A 16,896-nucleotide genomic window follows, 5' to 3' on the forward strand; every position below is an offset into this window, starting at 1 on the left:
AAAAGGAGGGACAGTTTTTAATTTGACAAATAAGGCGATCCCTTTTACAAAGTTAAATTTGTTATATATAAAAAAGACTTCATTGCCATGAACAGAATGTAACGAGTGATTTAGCAGATTTTTTCACCACTAAATTGCCCATTGATCCATGTTTGCATTGTTATTTTGCTGTTGTTTCTTCTTTATATCTGAAAATCTTCACAGTTCTAAAAAAAAAAAAAAAAAGCTTCGAGTCACAACTAAGCCAGTTTTTCCCTCACAACAACATTTTAAAAGTCGAAAGTGAATAATTGAAATAAATAATTAAATGTAGATAATTGTAATTAAATGTATGTCTTCTACTGAGAATACTATGACGACCTAGTTACAGAGATCAATTATATACGTTTACAAACGAGTTACAATTATCTAAGTTTATTTAATAATTAAAAGTGGACAATTGTAATAAATAATTAAATGTAGATAATAGTAATAAATAATTAAAAGTAGATAATCGTAATAAATAATTAAATGTAGATATCTGTCTTGTGCTGAGAATAATACGTTGGCTTAGTTACAGAGAGATTCTTTCTTTGAGACTGAGACTTTGAGACTTTCTTGATTATTCTTTGAGACTGTAAAATTAAAAAAAATTGAGATTCTATTCTATTAAAGATTCGCCACATAAGCAAAACTACCCCAATTTAATTTTTTACGATCAAACGCACTCCAACTGATGTGGTGTGAAAATTTGGAAAGGAGATGCCAGACTATCTCAAAATAGCGTCTTATAGTTTCAAATGCAATAAGTCATAATTAGTCAATAGGCTTATAAATAATGTTAATATAGCAAAAATAATTTGGTGTAGTATTTTTATCTCAAAAAGTTTAAATATATTTGAAATAGCTGTGAAATATTTACAACATACAGACGAAAGTCAGTACTAAAATTTATAAGTATGTTTATAAAATTATCATTAAATTCAGTCATATTAGCCTTTTTGTTTCGAAGGCAATTTCATGAAGCAAGCATGAAGCAAAGCATGAAGACGAAATTTAAATCGATGTCCATTTCAAACTTTCTTACCACACCAACACTCAAACATCCTATTAATTAAGGACTTTAAACCAGCCCAAATGACATATCTTTTGAAAAATACGTGTTCGCATTATGCAGGAAATTTCGTTAATACGTTTATTAGTTGCATTATCAAGTACTGTTTACTGAAAAGTTCCTATAAAAGTTTAAAACTAATCATCTCAATTTTTCTTCTTACATTTCCTACATGCGTTTATATAGAATAAATACCGTCATACTTAAAGATAAAGAAATGAACAGCATCTAATAAAATAATTAAATTTTAATTAATATACTGTTCAAATGATTCATACGCCATCAATTCGTAGTAAATATTGAACTTAATTAAAATATATATCAATTTATATTAATTAAGAAATTCATTTCTCGCAGATTTCGAAAGATAAATAGTTTTAATTTCACAATTAATGATTCATTTACGAAATATGTAAGAACAACTTCAGAATTGAAACAATTTGACGCAAGTAAACATTGCAGCAATCTTCAATTCTATAATTAACGAAGAAATGTCTAGGCATGCGAAACAGAAATTCAATAGATATACGCTGAAAAGATTAAAAGTTTAATTGGTATTCGAATTTCAGAGAATATGAGTCAAAACAATTTTAATTTGGACAAGAATTATATAACATTTGCTGATTCTATCACTATTTCTGAATGTATTAGTTGGCAATTATATACAATTCATTGTTGCATAATTAAAATTTAATTTCAATTAATTAAAGAAATAAGTATCAAAGGATCCTTACTGATCTGATACTTGTATTTCAATAGTATGCTTTATAATAATTTTCGAACCTCTCAATTATGTTGTTGTTGTTACTTATGGCACTTTACAAGCCCGCTGACAGATATGTTAGCGATTTAAGTCGAGTGAGCGTCTCTTGATTTTTCAGTAGCACCCATTAGGACCAAAAGTACGACTTAGCTATTTCATGCGTCACAGTCGCCTGCACAACCCCTTTTTATAGGGGGGCAATTCACACACCTCACAGATAGAACACAGAAGAAGAACAACCATGCCCGAACCGAGACGCCCAGATCACGGGGAAGACAGGCTACCCCTATGCCAGAATGCCGGCATCTCTCAATTATATTTTACTTAAGCAGTATTAAGAATATAGAAAGCAGGCGAAAAGAATCTAAATTCTGAAATTCATCAATTTCTATAGATAAATATATTTACAATATATAAACATCCACATAAATATAATAACACAAAGTTAAATCGGCAGAATAAATTTTATTCTGCCGATGTTAATATGAAATAATGGTTTCCTAACTTTTTTTTAAAGCGTTTTCCAAAAATTTACAGAAGAAAATAAAAGATATACTGCTTGTAAAAAAACCTTTAAATCATATTAAATATTCATTTATCAATAACATTAATAGATATCTTGACTTAAAATCATGTTAACAAAATGTAATGAGTACTATTTGAAATGGTATTAAATTGTAGAATGAAAACGATTTTTTTTGGAGAGGAGAGGGAGGGAGGGAGGGAATAATAAAACGTCTACTTCCAGAAAAAGAGTCGCGATCAAAAAAAGTTCCAAGATAAAAACATAACAATTTAAAAAGGTAAGATGCATTTAAATTCTAACGTTCTATTTTACTCACAAATAAATCGTATAATTCCACAAATACTCTGAAGTTGTTTTATCCATTAAATGCAAAGCAGTTATTTTAAAAATTGCTTCTTAATAAAATGAAAATCTATTTACAAAACGTTCGTTTCTAGAGCTGGAGGAGGGGGGGGGGGACAACTAAAAAGCCAATATGAATTCATTTTTCAATAAACAAATACGAATAAAAAAAGAACTAGAATTTTTTTATATTCACCATGATATTGCTAACAGGGAAAAAAAATAGAAAAGAATAAAAGAAAGGACGAAAATACACATAAGGCAAGAGGCCAAATATTCTTTATCCGGTATTTTCTTGTTTCTGACAAACGATTTTTTACATGAATTATTTATTAGTAGAGCGCGAATCATTGTTCGTTTTTGAAATTGTTCTCAGTAGTAGGTGATCCGTCGCGATCTTTTTTTTTTTTTTTTTTTTTTCCTTTTTCTCCTTCTTTTTATATGATATTCAAGAATAGAAATAAGATTTTTTTGGGTATTAAGATAATACGATAGATTCTTATTATGAAAAGAAGATGGTACAAAGAAATGCTATATCGTGATTTCAATTCATTATTTAAAAAAATCTGATGTAAAAATATTTTATTCTAATTTTTTTTTCTGATTCTTTGTTGGTAGGTTATGATAAGCTATGGAGCGTAAAATTTCTTGTAAAGTAAAAATACAGAAATGAAAATTAAAATACAGAAGCTGAAATAGTAACAATAAATTGGTTTTTATATTTATTTCAGTCGAAAAAGTGGCAAAGAAATGTTAAATACCACAAACAGAAGGAACAAAAACTGGAAAAATTTTCAACAGCTGAAGATGAAACAGGAATACGCTATAAATTATGTTTTCCATGTACTGGCAATGCAAGAATCAAACACGATAGGTACGATTTATTACTTCAGCAATAATTAGATCCTGTTTTCTAAACTGCATTGTTTATACATTTGCTTTGATTTATTACGAATTTTAAGAGCTAAGGCTATGTTTTTATGTGTTTACCTCTAAAAAAAACTTACAGAATTCTCAGACACAAATTTTCGAAGCAAATTTCTTTTTTTCTTTCTAATCTATGAAAAATGTATCAAGTTTTATACATTTTTTATAAATTAGAAAGAAATTAAAATCAAACTTCTTAATTAAATTTAATTCAAGCTCACTTTAAAATTATTTTAATTTCAAGAATAATTATGTGTAAAAAAGTATCGATGAATTAATTAAATTACAACTTAAAATTTCTAATTTTGTATCGAAATTGTAAATTTTCCAATTTTGTATTGAAATTGTAAATTTTCTAATTTTGTATTAAAATTGTAAATTTTCTAATTTTGTATTGAAATTGTAAATTTTCTAATTTTGTATTGAAATTGTAAATTTTCTAGTTTCATTTTTTAAATATGAGGGCGAACAAGAAAAGTCATAATCGTTCTATTTCCTCTAATATACAAATACACTATATGTTTAGTCAAAAAAATGGGGATAATATTTCTGCAAGGAATTATATGTATTTTGAATCAACGGCAAAATGAGGAAAAATATGTTGACAAATGTTAAAAATTTTAACACTTTACGCCAGAAAAATTCCATATTAGAAGCTATTTCGACCTCCTAAGCCTTTTCTACCAACCTTTTAGGTTTTTACTTCTTATTGGTTTCCTGCATTCAGGAAACGGCAGTGGTTCTTTATGGGTTGGGTTGGGTATGGGTTGGTGCGGATCAGAAGATATCTGAATAATTAGTATATATCTTTTTCTTAACGCTGAATAAATATTCTTGTTTGCATAATTGCTGTAAATTGATTTTTCTACACAACATTAATTCACACCAGATATCACATTTACGTTCAGTTTTGGCGAAGAATATTCGGATTTGCGTGGCGTGGCTGTCTTGTTTATAATTTTTTCTAGCCAGATGGAGTGTTTTCAAACCTTCCTAAATTTAATAAGGAATTTCATATAATGCTATAAACAAGGCAGAGCAAGAAAATGTATTAAAACGAATAATATAATCGATATATAATAAATAGTATGAATTTCATTACTGTTTTTATTCAAGTCACAAAAAGATTTGACATGTAAGCACTGCATTCCTTTTTTTATGAATGTAATTAATAGTTAGAATCTGAAATTCATAAGTAATTTAAAATACAATAATTTAAATAAGCCGAATCTTAAGATTATTAAACGTATTTTTCCATAATTGGATTTAACAACTGTTTCGCTTTTTTTGTTTTGTTTTATTCTATAAAATTTGTAATGTATAAATTTATGTGCAGTTACAAAGAATGCGAGCATGTTATAATTATTATAAAAAATAAATATTTTTTTTTGTTACTTAATTTCACTTTCTTGCCAAAAAAAATCCATTTTATATCTTATTGCGGAAAAGGAACAAGCTTTTCGATTTCTCTCAATGAAGTTATGAACTCTTATTAACTCACTGTTCGGACATATAAATTATCTGAATTTGAAATTGGCATACATTGTTGCGAATTAGTATGAGCGAGGATAGAACCTGGGACCTTGTAGTTCGCAGCCCAGTAACATGACCACGATACAAAAGCAATTGCTCGGGTAGCGTAGTTGTTAACTGGCTTATAAACTATTCACTACAACATAATTCAAAGACATTTTAAAAATAAATTTTAATACGTATAAGCCTGCTTAAAATTTTATTCATCACAAGTAAAAAAAATGTTCAAAATAATAATAAAAAACATTTTAATAAGAATTTAATAAGAATTTTGGGAAAGGTAACTTCGAATCCCAATTTTCAGCTTATTTTTATTAAAACACTTAAATGTTTTTGAAATTCAAAAGCAAACTTAAAAATTTTGGTGATAATTTTATCAACAATAACATATTTAAGTTAGAAATTTATAGGCAGTTTGAAATTACTATATCAAGTACAACAATAAAGATGAAAAAATAATGCAATATTACTCAAAAGTAAATCTTTTAGACACAAATTTATTTAGCAGTTATACGCTTTATGGATAGTTAATACTTCACTTACTTATTTATCAACATGCCCAAGATATAATTACCAATTTTATTCCATGAATAGCATACTATAAGCATCTATTAATGAACCTTTTCTTTCTTTCTCATTTACGCTAAAAATACGACATTACAATTTGCAATTCAAGATGGTATTTAAATTAAAAATAATTAAAAAAATTATAATTTTTTACGAATTTGGATTTTTTTCTCAATTGCTCACACTCATAAGTTTGTTGAATTTCTTAGGCATCTTATATTTATGCTATCATCACAAATATTTTCATAAATATGTGGCTTAACCGGAAATTACCGAATATAAAATCATTCTTTTATTTAAACAAAAATAAATCTCAAGCATTCTATCTTCTTTTGCGCATCCCAAATTAATACTTTTTAATCCAAAATTTAACTCTCCAAACAAATCTCAAAAAGATAATTTAAAACTAAAATAGTACTCACGTGCCGCCGAGAGCAGGAAAATGAGGAAAAACCGGAGGGAAATTAGGAATTGTAGCTGGAGGCTGAATACGACCTGAAACAAGAGAAAAGAATTCCAAACTTAAGAAGCAGACGATAAAACGAAAAACTCATATATTTCCACAAAATCAAAAAATGTATTTATTCTTCTTCACTTAAGAAGAGCGGGAAAAATTACAATTATTCTTCTAACTTTTCGCATTTTGATTAAGAAATCTTTCTCTCTTATTATTATTATTTTTTTATTTTTAGTTTTCGTGTGTTTTATTCTTCATTAAATCTCGACTTTCGGCGAAGAATTTTTAAACGCAATTTCGAAGAAAGAAACGCCTTATTTACATAACACAGTTTCAACTGCAAACGATTCTTTTTCTACAGTTAAAAAGTGGAATAAAATAAAATAAAATAAATTAAAGCCAAGATAAGAATAAAATAAAAAATACATCTAACGATATTTTAAGAAGCAATGCGTTATTATTTTTTTTCTTTTTCTTATTTTTCAATTTGAATATTAAATCGACGTCAAAATTTTGGTAATTTATTTGCATAGAAATAAACTCGTATTAAAAGACCCGAGAACCGTGCATGAAGAGATTATTTTAGATCTGAATTCGAGATTAGGAAGGATTTAATGGTTATGTCGTAGTCTTGAGAGACTACGCCAGTGTAGTAAATTAATGGACTTTTTCGTACAGAATTAAAAACGAAAAAAAAAAAAAAAAAAATCTTTTTTAATTTTCTCCTCAATAACTAGTTCTTTTCCAACGAATTTTACATAATCCTTTTAAAAAATGGACAGATATAAATTGTCGTTAGAATAAAAAAACCAGGTGCAATTTACTTTACTCGAATTTACACACAAATATTAGGGTTTAAAATATATTTGCTAAGTAATTTATAGCGGAAAGAAGAGGAAATTTGTGGAAGGAAATAAAATTCTAAGAACTGCACATAGACTAAATTAATGTAATTAAGATCTCAAATTTTTATTTCAAATGGCTCTATAAAAACCAATAAATACTAATTGCAGAGCTAACTAAGTTCTGTGAACATATAAGCAGCTTAATAATAGGAATCAAATTCTTTTTCTGTTAAATTAAAAATTGCAGTTCGATAAATAAAAATGCATAACTAGACATACAAAGAATTAATCCACAAAAGCTGTTTCTGGCGAAATTCAGATTAGTTAAAAGAGTATTTTATTATTAGAACTTAAAAAAATTTAAAATGTAATTTAAAATCGGTTTTTTTTTTCTAATTTATTGTTTCTTTCATTTAGTCTTCATTAATTTATAATGATTAGCGGAGCAATTAAAAAAAACATAAATAAATAAAATTGTGTTGGAACGTTAAGGAAGAAAATACCAATAAAAAATTTATAGAGATGTTATTTTTATAATGTTATTTTTAGAAATTTAAATTCTTATGTTTTGTTAAATTAAAAGTACATTTTCGATATTTAAAAATTTTTTTATTAGATAAATAGTTCTTACTGTAAGGTTTGTGTTTTGTTTCTTAGTGAGCCATAACGTAACAGCAGTAAACAAAGAAATAAATACTTTCTAGTTCTATAAATTGCTGCTAAAATTTATGCTTTCGCAGATTATTGATAGTAATTATATAATTAATCTATAAGTGTTTTAGAACGATATGAGTTTGGTTAAGTTAATAAATATGAATATTATCCTAGCTCTGTTTTATTAGAAGTACGTGCTTCATTTTCTTAAGAATAATTTAAGTTAGCTAAGAGGATGTATTTTGATTAACCTTTTTTTTTTTTGGTGAATATTTATACTAGAATTTTTGAATTGCGATCCGTAAAAGCAGTTCTGTGCTTTTTCGTGATTTTTGATCACGTTTCAAATAATAGCTGTAGCTACTGTAACAAATATTCAGGATTCAGCAAAGTGCTTAATATTTGCCATAGAACCTAAGGTAGCTAAAGCGACTAAATTCACTAAAGCGACGCGAGAAATGAAAATGATGCTAACTTTTTAAAGTCCTTTATTCTAAAGGGATTGCCTATGCACATATATTTTGTGAAGTAACAGGTTTCTGCATCCTACAATGAAAATATCTAGTGGATTCAAGTTTGTAAATGATGAAGACCAAGCTAGCGGTACAAGCATCCATGCACTATCCACGCACATTTACGGTTATAAAGCATAACAATCGTGTTTAAGGGCCCTGGACAAGTCTACTACTTCAGTAGAGTACATAAATGTGCAAAAATTCCGTCATCAAACAGTAACCACCAAATTCTTTTCAGTAGTTGCGTGCTTTTCATGTTATATTCTTAATATTCTTTATCATCTGCAGCCCTAAATTCTAATAAAAATAATGTTCTTCTTGGTATTTTCTATCTGCCGCTCCTTTTTTTTTTTTTTGGAGTAAAAAATATTATCACAACACGCAAAATAAAGCCGGTCATTTACCAGCACTATACAACGAAACTCAGTTTCAGTGGAAACAGGATAGTTTTGGCGTGGCCTGGAGCGGAAGGTTGGACATTCAATCTTTCCTAATATCTATCACTCTACTCCATTTGGAATGAGTGCAAGTCATTCGAAGTGGGTAGAAAGGAAGATACTTAGGGTTTATGAAGGGAGTTTACGGTGTATTCCAGCAACTCGTTCACCAAAGAGAATAGAATGAAGCAGGAGTGGCGTGTTTGTCAGTGTCTCTACTAAGCTGATGGATTAAATAAATGAAATGGTGAGGCGTGGGCTGCATGGAGTGATTGTGAATGACCATAATGTAATCACACCTGTTAGATTCAGCATTAACGATACATTGAATTTATATTCCAATTTAAATCGGTCAATCCTAATCATGCATATATACGTGCAAAGATTTATAATTTTTTTTTACACCAAAGCTAATTAAAAAAAAATTTCACATTACCTGCTCTCACAATAAGAATGCCAGTAGACTCCACGCGAGGCAAATGTCTAGGAGACCCAGAATCATCAGCCAACGAATCCTCGCCACCTGCGTGGGCCTCGCATTTGTAGTAGCCAGTATCGTGGATGTCTAAATTAGAAATGCGCAGTCGAGACCCGACTTTACCGGGACCAGGGTTGTATCTTCGAATCTCGACTCGCCCCTTCTCTTCTTCAACGGGGGCTTCATTTTTGTACCAACGGAAATGAACAGGCCCCTGGCCCCTGACGTCACATCGCATTTTCACACTTTCGCCACTTTCTCGAGTAACGTTCACTAGAGACCGCTCTAGGCGTAAGTCTGACCTTACAGGACCTGGAAATTAAAAAAAAAAAAAAAGGAATATTTATTTATTTTAGGACAATAATTATCATCAAAAGATGTGTGTTAAATCTGATTTAATAAAAATGTTTAAAAGCGAATACTAAACAAATAAGAATATAAAATCCCTAAAATTATTTAAAACATACAAAAAAAAAATCCACGTGAAAAAGAAAAGGAAAAACAAATGGTATATTTCCTTTTTTAAACACAAAATATGTATAAGAAGCTACACTAATAATCAAAAATCTAAAAGAGCATTGTTATCATAAATACAGAATACAAAAAATTCTGTATGTAATGGGAAATCATAGCAATAATAATTTTAAAAAATGATAAGTAAAAGCGAAGTACTGTAATAATAATTTAAAAAAATCGATAAGAGAAAATATTGTAATAATTGAAAAATTAGATAAGTAAAGTATTATATTGGGCATGGAAACTTTAAAGCATATTTAAAACGATTCAATTTGTCGCCGACTGATAGGTGTTCGTGCTACAGTGGTGCAGTCCAGGATGTCAAGCATTTGATATTTGAATGCACCAAGTTTATTCCGGAAAGACGTAAACTGAGAAACTGCCTTCGAAAGAACAATATAGCTTGGCCTCCTCATTTATCTGTCTTTGTACAGTGTAAAGCATCTTTCATTTCCTTTTGTACATATATTAATAGTATTTTTCCCCGTATGATTTAAACTTTACTTCAGTGTGTTTGCCTACTTATATTTGCATATATACTTTTGTATTTGTATTTTGAATATTTTAATTGATCATGCTTCTTCAATTGTTTTATAGCATTTACTGTATGTTTCTATTACTAAGTGAGCAATTTTGTTTCATTTTTGTTTTTGTTTGTGTATCTACTTGTTTTCCCTTATTTTTCTTTCTTCTTTTTTTGCATTTGTGCCTGCGACTTTATATTTGAAATTTATTTTACTCTCAATTGCGTACTGACTTACATCTGTAAGCCTTGTGGTATACTTGTTGGCACACAAGGAGTTTATACATAGAGAACAAAAAAAAAAGTATTATATTAGCCAAAAAATTCGTTAAGTTAAGAAAAAGTACTCTAATAATCGAAAAATTCGATTAATAAAGGGAAAGTTCGAGGATAATAAATAAATTCGATATGTAAAAGGAAAGTATTGTAATAATCACAGAATTCGAACTCATTTTGGTTTTTATGTGTGGCCTTTTCCACAATTTACAAGAAAATATTTTAGATAAAATCCTTTCAAATTATCGTAATATTGGCTTCACGATAATCGAGATATTCAGTAATCATTATCAACAATTAGAAAATAAAATATTGTATCTTATACTGAAAATTGATGTTTTTAAATTCCGGCAAATACAAATTTTGATTTATAAAAAACATCGAAGAATAAATTTAAAAAAAAGTATTTAATTATAGAATAAGTAATGAAAACTTACTTGTTATATTTTCATCAAAAGTAGTATCAACTTTCACGTTCATTGGGTCAGAGGTATACCTAAAAGAAAATGCAGAAATTATATTAAAATCTATCAACAAAACTCAGTAAAATATCAACAAAATAGTTTTTTTTTTTTTAATCTTCTATGCATTTAATCAGAATTTTTCGCAACTAATTGATATACCGGCGTTGCTAAGAATAAAAATACTTTCAAGTATAGTATTTTTAATGTAAAAATTAATTTTGTATATATTAAAGTACACATAATTCATATATTACACCACGCCACTGATTTGACTGCGATTGAGCTATAGTCGCTTGTAATCGCTTGGAAAAGGTTACATGAGGTTATTCTTTCAATTCTTTTAAGCACAGTTAAATAATTACTTTCAAAAAATAAAAAAAATAAATAAAAAAAATTCCAAACGATATGAAAAAGAAATTTCAAAAAATGCTGTTAGAATAGATCACAATTTTATTCTTATCGTGTATTTAATTCGTCTGCATTAATTTCAAGAGAATTAATTACAAATGAAAAAAAATAGCATACAGGAATTTAGTATCCGAAATGGTAAAAGCTTAATTTTAAGATAACATTGAAGTAATCCTTGTAAGATATTTTCTCCAAAAATTACTGTAGAAAAATCAGCAACATTTCGATTAATTTCTAATTAATTGAATATTTAGTTAAATTTTGTACTTTGAAAAACTGACAATTTTCTTTCTGTTATCTTAAAGAATTATTGTGTAAAGTTTGATTAAAATAAGCTCAGTCATTTAGGAGCAGATATGGAACATAAAAGCATATAGCCGCAATGACTTTTATTTATATAAAAAAGATTAGACAAGGATAAGGAAACAAGCTTGTGGTTAAACCTTGACATGTAAAGATTTGCAAATCCAAAAACCTAACCTCTTTGTCTCTCACCAAAATTGCATTTTACAAACAATTTAATCTCGATTAACGATTTAAAACAATATGGTTTAAATGTATCTTTTGATTATTAACAAAAATGCTCAAATGAAATTGCATTCGTTTGTTGACATTTGGAAAATGAAATCATGTAATCCTTCAGTTGATGTACAGTATAAATCACGTGATTTAATTTGATGGATGTTGCCAAATCTAGTAGGTAAATAACACTCTTGTACATAAATAAAATATTACCATAGATTGTTCCACAGTTGCTTATAACATAAGCACAGTTATCTTCGCCTGCTCTGCGAATATAATATGAATTTAATTCATATGATGTAGATAGATATCATTTAATTCACATGATGTAGATAGATATCATTTAATTCACATGAGGTAGATAGATATCATTTAATTCACATGAGGTAGATAGATATCATTTAATTCACATGAGGTAGATAGATATCATTTAATTCACATGAGGTAGATAGATATCATTTAATTCACATGATGTAGATAGATATCATTTAATTCACATGATGTAGATAGATATCAGTTAATTCACAGGATGTAGATAGATATCCTTTAATTCACCTGATATACATGAGTACGTCATTTAACAGTTAAAGTACATTGCTTTATGTTGTAGTGTGATATCACGTTTTTGCTTTGTTTCATAAAATCCGCAATAGAATCAAATATTAAATTAGGTCGCATTTGACTTATGTCACGAGATTCTATATCATCAACATCACTGCATTTCATTACTGAATTAGAATTTTGTAACAACAGATATAAATTCTAAATGAAATCTGGAAGGAAGAATCCTCACATTTCACTTTAATGCAATCCAAATATTTTTAAAGAAAGTTCGCAACCATTTATAAGTCCTGCATCACCTTCTCAAATTTAATTAAATGAAACACAAAAAGCTTTGAAAACCAATTTGAATCAATCAAAGGTTCTAATTAAGGCTTTGATGGCAGGATTCTTCAGTGGGTTCTCTGTTTACTGACAAATTCCTGAAAGGAAACTTCTAGAAACCTTTGAAATGAATAGCTTTAAACGATGATACTAAATCAATGGGTGATTAAAACACTTCTAAATTAGTTCCAAGCAATCGAATTGAATTCTTGTATTGAGCGGTTCTTTAAATCATTTAATTAGTTCCGACTCTAGGTCCTAACTGACCTATTTAAGCCATCAGATTTCCCTGGTGTAAAGAATCATGATCTCACTCAGTTCTATTCAGAACAAAAAAAAAGAAAGGAAAGAAAGGAACAAGAACAAGAAGAAAAAGTTCTTCCAATTGTTGCCTAGCAAACGATTCCCGCCTTTCGGATGAAACAAAAAGACAGAAAGAAACAACACAAGAAAAGAAACTTCGCCAAATTAGTTTCGGCGCAACAACCCAAATTAGTTTGGCAAAAATTGGCGCGGCGATGGACAGCCTTTTCTAGCAACCACCGCCAACCAGCGCCGGAACTTATCCAAGAGAGCTTTAGAATTTAATTAACTGTTGGTTCCTTGTAATGAATGTCAGTAATCAGGAATTGCAGCGAAGGCCTGTTCCCTCAGAAACTGGATGGAAAGAGAGTGGAAGGGATGCTTAATCGCAACCGTGACGGGGAGGACTGCCAAATTAAGGAAGAAGTGAAAGTATTCTTCCAAATGATTGGGGCTCGATTGGAGAAAATTAGCTTGATGGCTAAATTCCAGTTAGTGCCGGCACTATTTGGCGTGCTTTTGCCTAATGTAGTATTGTACATAAATGCCAGTAAATTCCATCTCTTAAAGAATGTAACAACAACCCGGAGTCAGTAACTTATGTGATTTAAGACTTGAAATTATTCTGCGGTAGTAGCAGCTTTCCAAAGGACTCGATTTGTTAATCGAGTTCATAATGCCAGAAGGATTTAAAAGGTGGATTTCCCGTGGGAGAAAGGGGAGTTTGATGGAGATGTTTAATTTGTGGGGCGGCAAGTAGTGAATGAATTTTTTGAAAAAGGAATGATTTAAGCGAAGAGTTCCAAGAGGCCCTCAAGGTAGGAAGAAAAGATGCTGCTGTTCCTCTCTCGCGAACAGAAAGAAAAGAGGGAATGATTTGCTCTAGAAAATTTGTTGGACCCGCTTAAAACAAACACTGAACTTCTGTTGGCGCGAGTTTAATTAAAGTTGTATTTAAATAGGATTCATTTGGGATTTCATTATATCATCGGATATGATGTTAAATGAAACAGCATTTTAATGCATTCTAGTAATAATTCCCATCATTCTTTAAATACATAATAATAAATATTTTTCAATTGAAAAAAATTTGTACATGTCATTGAAATTTAAAAATAAGAACTTGATAAATATAAAGAGATTTATGTTAAATCCAAAAATTAGAGTAAAAAACCTTATTAACGAACACAGCAAGTAAAAGAAAGAGAAACCTTAATGAACCTTACTGAATACAGGTCTTTTCAATACACAGATGTTGATTCAGTGTAAATCGTGACTAAAATATCAATAAATCCTACTTCGTTTTACACTTCAAAAATGATCTGGGCGTCCTGGGTTCGAGTCCCAGTTCGGGCATGTTTGTTCTTATATCTGTGAGTTATGTGAATGCGCCCTCCAGTAAAAAGGGGTTGTGCAAACGAATGAGTGATGCGTGAGTAGCAAAGTCGTACTCTTGGCCCTAGTTGCTCTACTAAAAACAAGAGACGCACCCCCTTTCGACTTAAATCGCTGTCTTCGTAACAGCGGGCTTGTTTAAGTGCCATAAGAAAAAACAACACTTCAAAAATATTTGTGGCAAAATGATGTAAGTCATTCTGTCGCCTTACTTTGACAATATAATTATAAAATTTTTCTAGTCAATCTTTTGGTATATTTCAACTTTTTACTTTTATTTTATATTATTTTAAAAGGGGGAAAAAAAGTAAATTTGATCATTTTATTAAAAATTTCAAATCGATGAAATGTTTCCTCAATATCAGTAATCAAATATTAATGATTCCTTTCTTAATCAATAACCTTCACTACAAAGTTTACATCAATTACTTATTACAGATAAAATTTTATTATGCTTTCACTTCTCTGTGAAAAAAAAAAAAAAAAAAAAAAAAAAATTGAAGATTATCACAAACTGGCTACTCCGACCCGTCGGAAGGCAAACGGAAATACCTGAATGACCGGACCGCCGCAACAGCAACACTGGTCTTTACTGTGGTTGAGTCCTAAGGGCCCTCACCGGCCACGATACAACCCTTCCCTAAGGAAGTACGTCCCATCATCGATGAGAAGAGCCAGACTCCCACTTATTCGTGTACCCACAGAACCAACCACCATGCCGGACGCTTCTCATCCTCAATTAAGAGGTACCCCCTCGTGAGACTAACCGAATGAAGCGATCAACTAATTCACAGGAACTAATAGTCGCTAAAATATTCAATTAAATATTTTCTGTAATTCAGTTTTAAAGGGGTCTTTAGAAATATATTCCTACTTTTAAAATTTTGATTAGTCATAAAATCTATAAAAATTGTTAGGTTTAAAATTTTATATGAATCTGTATTCTAGAATTTAAATTTGCGCACCGAATTTTAAATGTCTTACTCTTTACATTTTGTAATTTGCAGATTAATTTGCATACAGAAAGACAGATAAACAAACTTCTCGTAAATTCATTCTGATCGATTTTCATAATTTGATATATACATACTACATATTTGATTAAAGATCGCATACATTTAGCCTTTTAGTTGAATGAAGTTTCTTAGATACTGTGTTCGCAGCCAGACAGACGAAATTCAAAATGTGTTCTTTTCGTACCCTGGGAGGCCTAAAACGTGGGGATTTGTCAAAATCTCGAAGTGGAATTTTTTACCAATTGCTATACTTTCTTTTTGTACACTTCGTATACGAAGAAAAAAAACAAAAAACAAAAACCATTTTTACGTCTTGAAATCTATTGTTTTTTTTTTAAATCACTCCTTCCAAATCCACTAATTATTTTTACTTTCTCGTACACGTAGTATAGAGAAAGTATAGTAATCATCAAAAAAATTCGAACTCGAGATTTTCACGATATCCCACGTTTTAGACCTCCCTCAGTTCGAAATACATATTTTTGGAAAATGTCCGTCTGTCTGTCACAAAGATAACTGAAAAACGCGTTGAGCTAGACGGATGAAATTTGATATATGGTCTGTACACCAAATATGCGGATTTATATCCAATTTTGAGTAAAATCTCTTCAGTGGAAGTCCGTGTGTCTGTTTATTCGAATATAAATTAATACGATAATTACAAAATGAAGAGAGCTAGACAGATGAAATTCGATACACGTATTTAATATCTGTATTGTAAAAACCTGTCAAAATTTTAGCTTAATGCAACGAAAGGTTGATTGCTCGTAGGTGTGTACTTTCAGAATATCCGTCAATCGTTTGTGACAAAGATAACTGAAAACCGCTTTGAGCTGGGTGGCTGAAATTTTGTATACGGTCTTTACACCAAACCTGCTGATTTCTATCAAATTTTGAGCAAAACCCGTTGAGGGGAAGTTTGTCTGTCCGGCTGTTCGAATATAAGGTAACACTTTAATTTTAAAACGAAGACAGCTAGATAGTACACAGATTTAACACCCATAGTATAGACACCTGTCAATTTTTGAGCCTAATCCATCTACAGGTTGAATGTGAGTCGGTCTGTACTTTTACAAAAAAGTAAACAAAATAATTAAAAAACGCAAATTGCTATGGAAATTTTGACTACAATTGCAGTTTTGTGTCAAATTTCTGTTTCAATCGATTGAGAAAAACGTGTCTAAAACACTAATTCAATTTTCGAATACTGTTAACGCATGCCAGGAATCGATCGCCAAATAACTCACCAAGGATGACACGATACATCCAGCAAAAATTCTGAATTCAAGCCAAAAAATATTTCGTAACTACTGTACGCCAATAAGGCGTTCTCTGGGCATGCAAGTTTATTTGAATTTATGCGAGAAAGTTTTGGGTAGACCAATTCCTCTGGTTTTAATTTTAACACCTTAACAAAATATAAAACTCTACTCCAACAACCGAATAAAAAC

General features: G+C 29.8%; 1 protein-coding gene across 1 annotated transcript in view; it reads right to left on the reverse strand.

Annotated features, from left to right (window-relative positions):
• LOC129976682 (inactive tyrosine-protein kinase transmembrane receptor ROR1-like) overlaps positions 1 to 16,896 on the reverse strand; it is a 312,703-nt gene that overhangs the window by 132,223 nt on the left and 163,584 nt on the right. The window contains exons 3-5 of the mRNA XM_056090386.1: positions 10,890 to 10,948; positions 9,096 to 9,449; positions 6,174 to 6,246 (exon numbers count right to left, since the gene is read on the reverse strand). Coding sequence (XP_055946361.1) covers positions 6,174 to 6,246; positions 9,096 to 9,449; positions 10,890 to 10,948 — 486 coding nt within the window. The remainder of the gene's footprint in view (positions 1 to 6,173; positions 6,247 to 9,095; positions 9,450 to 10,889; positions 10,949 to 16,896) is intronic.

This window comes from Argiope bruennichi, chromosome 7, assembly GCF_947563725.1.
Source record: "Argiope bruennichi chromosome 7, qqArgBrue1.1, whole genome shotgun sequence".
NCBI classification, from domain to species: domain Eukaryota; kingdom Metazoa; phylum Arthropoda; class Arachnida; order Araneae; family Araneidae; genus Argiope; species Argiope bruennichi.